Source organism: Sceloporus undulatus, unplaced genomic scaffold, assembly GCF_019175285.1.
Source record: "Sceloporus undulatus isolate JIND9_A2432 ecotype Alabama unplaced genomic scaffold, SceUnd_v1.1 scaffold_9124, whole genome shotgun sequence".
NCBI lineage: Eukaryota > Metazoa > Chordata > Lepidosauria > Squamata > Phrynosomatidae > Sceloporus > Sceloporus undulatus.
The window spans coordinates 1-2670 of NW_024812043.1; the positions used below are offsets into that span (position 1 = coordinate 1).

At 55.7% G+C, this 2670-nt stretch overlaps 1 protein-coding gene across 1 annotated transcript; it reads right to left on the reverse strand.

The window, feature by feature from the left end:
* Window positions 1-10: 10 nt before the first annotated feature.
* On the reverse strand, window positions 11-2577 carry LOC121918343 (the record flags this gene model as incomplete). Its single annotated transcript, XM_042444407.1, has 3 exons — window positions 2229-2577; window positions 980-1136; window positions 11-400 (listed from the first exon to the last, which is right to left on the reverse strand). Coding segments are annotated over exons 1-3 (896 nt in total), but the record flags the coding sequence as incomplete, so codon positions are not given.
* Between the last annotated feature and the right edge of the window lie 93 nt (window positions 2578-2670).

A 2670-nucleotide genomic window follows, 5' to 3' on the forward strand; every position in this document is an offset into this window, starting at 1 on the left:
TGCTAGGGACCAGGGCTCCCTAAGTCTAGCCAATGGTGGCAAATGGCATCCCCTGCCCTGCTTCCGACCCATAAGAACGAGCCCACTGGGCTTTTCAGGGGCGAGGTGTGGGGGCCCCTCAAGAAAGGGCAGCTCTCCTTTCCTAGGTGCTTCGCATGGGTCACCCAAAAACACTGGCCAGGAAGCCATCTGGCCATCCATGGGTCCGTTGCTGCTAGGGCCGATAACAGAAACAAACTGCTCAGACCATACTACCTTTTCCTGGAAGACGGAAGTGTTATAGAAGGCATAGAGGTCCTGTGCCAGCTTCTCTTTCTGACTGCGGAAGAGCCTCGATGGCTGGGAGTCTGGGTCTGACAGCTCCTCCAGGAAGCAGACTGGGATTTGGCAGGAGCTTCCCCTGCAGACAGAAATAGCAGAACAGTTCAGCTGGACACTCCCCGTTTCTTGAGACACCGTTTGAGATTGTGTCTTCAGTATCTCTCCTTTGAGAAAGTCCCATCCCTCCTGAACTCCCTTCTCTGTTAGTATTTCTGACCAGGGATCACCTGCAATACGTCTCTAGGTTTCCTGAAATCCGCTCTCCTAAAGTCTAGGATGCGTGTCTGACTCTGCCTGGCTTCTCCTCTCCATTGTATAACAAACTCCAGGAGAACATGGTCCCTTCCACCTGAGGATCCCACCACTTGCACCCCATTAACCAAGTCATCCTTGTTGGTTAGGATCAGATCCAAAATAGCTGTCCCCCTTGATGCCTCTTCCACCTTTTGGACCATGGAATTGTCTCCAAGGCAAGTGAGGGATTTGCTAGAGCTTGAGGGTTCACATGGGGGGAGGCCACCCCGCAGCCCCCCATGCCCAAGCCCCAGGGCCTCCATTAGTCGGACCACCCGGTCTCTGGGCTCCTCTTCGATAGGAAAGTGGGGGTGAAGGAGACAGGAAGGCGGCAGAGGCAAAGGCGGCAGCAGTGGAAACCTACCTAGGAGTCTGCGTCCGGTGCAGCTGGGTGACATCAGCAAGCGCTTTGTTCTTGGGAGCCTGAGCGGACGTGGACGGATCAGGCCCAGGTGGCTGGGAGGGCTCCTTCTTTGCTGCTGGGAGGAGGCTTCTTGGGGAAGGCCTGGGGCCCCTCTCTTCTGCCAGTCAAAACCAAAGGTCAAGGCCTTCAGCACAAGCAAAGCATGCTCCATGTCAGCCCAGGAACATCTGGCTAAGCCTGGGTCAGAACGGGTAAACAGCCTGTGGCCTGGCATCACTCCACAATGGGGCCTGCCCCCCTAAGCTAACAGCTGCACAAACCCACACTGGCCCCTAAGCATTTCTCTAGCCAGAGTTTTGGAAGCTGGAGCTACAAAACCACTCCCCAGGTCACCTGCCCAGCTCCTTTGCTCTAGTTCCACTCACTGCCCATGACTTTGAACCCTAACATCATCTTCCTATCTCTGAGGCAGCTAAGTCCTTGCCTCTGCCTTTCTTCAAGCCCAGAATTGCTCTAGCGTTAGTTGGAGACAGAGAGAAGCATGAGACAGTGCAAGCTTTAAGGAGACGTTGCCTTTGCAAGAGGAAAGCATACATCTGGAAAGGAGGTCCTGAGGATGGATTGAATCCACAAGTGCTCCTTGTTCTGGCTCTCTGCTCTCACAGCAACCAGCCAAACTGGGGGAAGAAGAAGGTCACCCGCAGAACAAGAAGACGACAGCAGCCCTCGACCTACTGGAAACCCACCCCTGTCCAGACCAGCAGCCGGTGTGCCCAAAAGGACCTTCACTGCCCTTAGTGACTAGCCCAGTTTTCCCACTTCACTTGAAACCCCCCCGCTCCAACAAGGCAGAAAACCCACTGACTGGAGCCCCACAGAAGCCAGGTCTACATGGGAGACGCAAGACTGGAAAGGTGGGGAATGCGCATGGAGGAATGCCCCTACTCTCACGGCCGACCAAGAGGCCCCACTTTCATCAACACGGGATGAAAGCTGGCCCTTTAAAGACCACAGTAATAGTACTCAAGGGTCCAAGCAAAGCTCTCCTCCCTGGCTTCTTTCCACCCAGGCGAGCACATTTTCAGAGCCACAGCCATCTGTGCAGCTTGGGGCCAAAGGGTTTGTGGAGGGAGAGCATAAGGCAGCCCGGACTAAGTGGGGTGAAGGCGGACGGACCAGGACCCACGAACGAGGGACCAGGACCTTCCCAACGCAGAGCATTGGGGGGGGGCCTCCCTCACTTACTTACCAAAGGGGCTTGAGGGACGCAAGGCACTCTTCCTTGGAGAGAAGACCATCGCTTGCTTGACGTGAACGGCCAAGCTGGCAATCTCTTCGTCAGAGCTCTCGGATCCTGACGTCTCCCTCATCTCCCGCTGCCAGCTTCGGACCGAACCTGGAGCCCGGTTCTCCTTGAAGCCCCTCTCTTCCAGGCTCAGGGAAGAGTTCGGACCCTTCTTCCAAGGGACACGATCCTTCTGGGAGGAGGAGGCAGGAGGCCTACTCCCCCAAGGCCCCCCAAGTCGGGACGGAGGGGGTTTTCTCGGTGTAACAAAGACTGGATCGTCGCCACTGTCAGTGTCACTCAATGCAAGCATGACACGGAGTGCCAGGCTCCCTTCTGAGGCTCTGCTTCTGCAATGCGACATTTCAAACAATCAGTCCCCAAACTGTGAAGTCAAAGGCTTTCA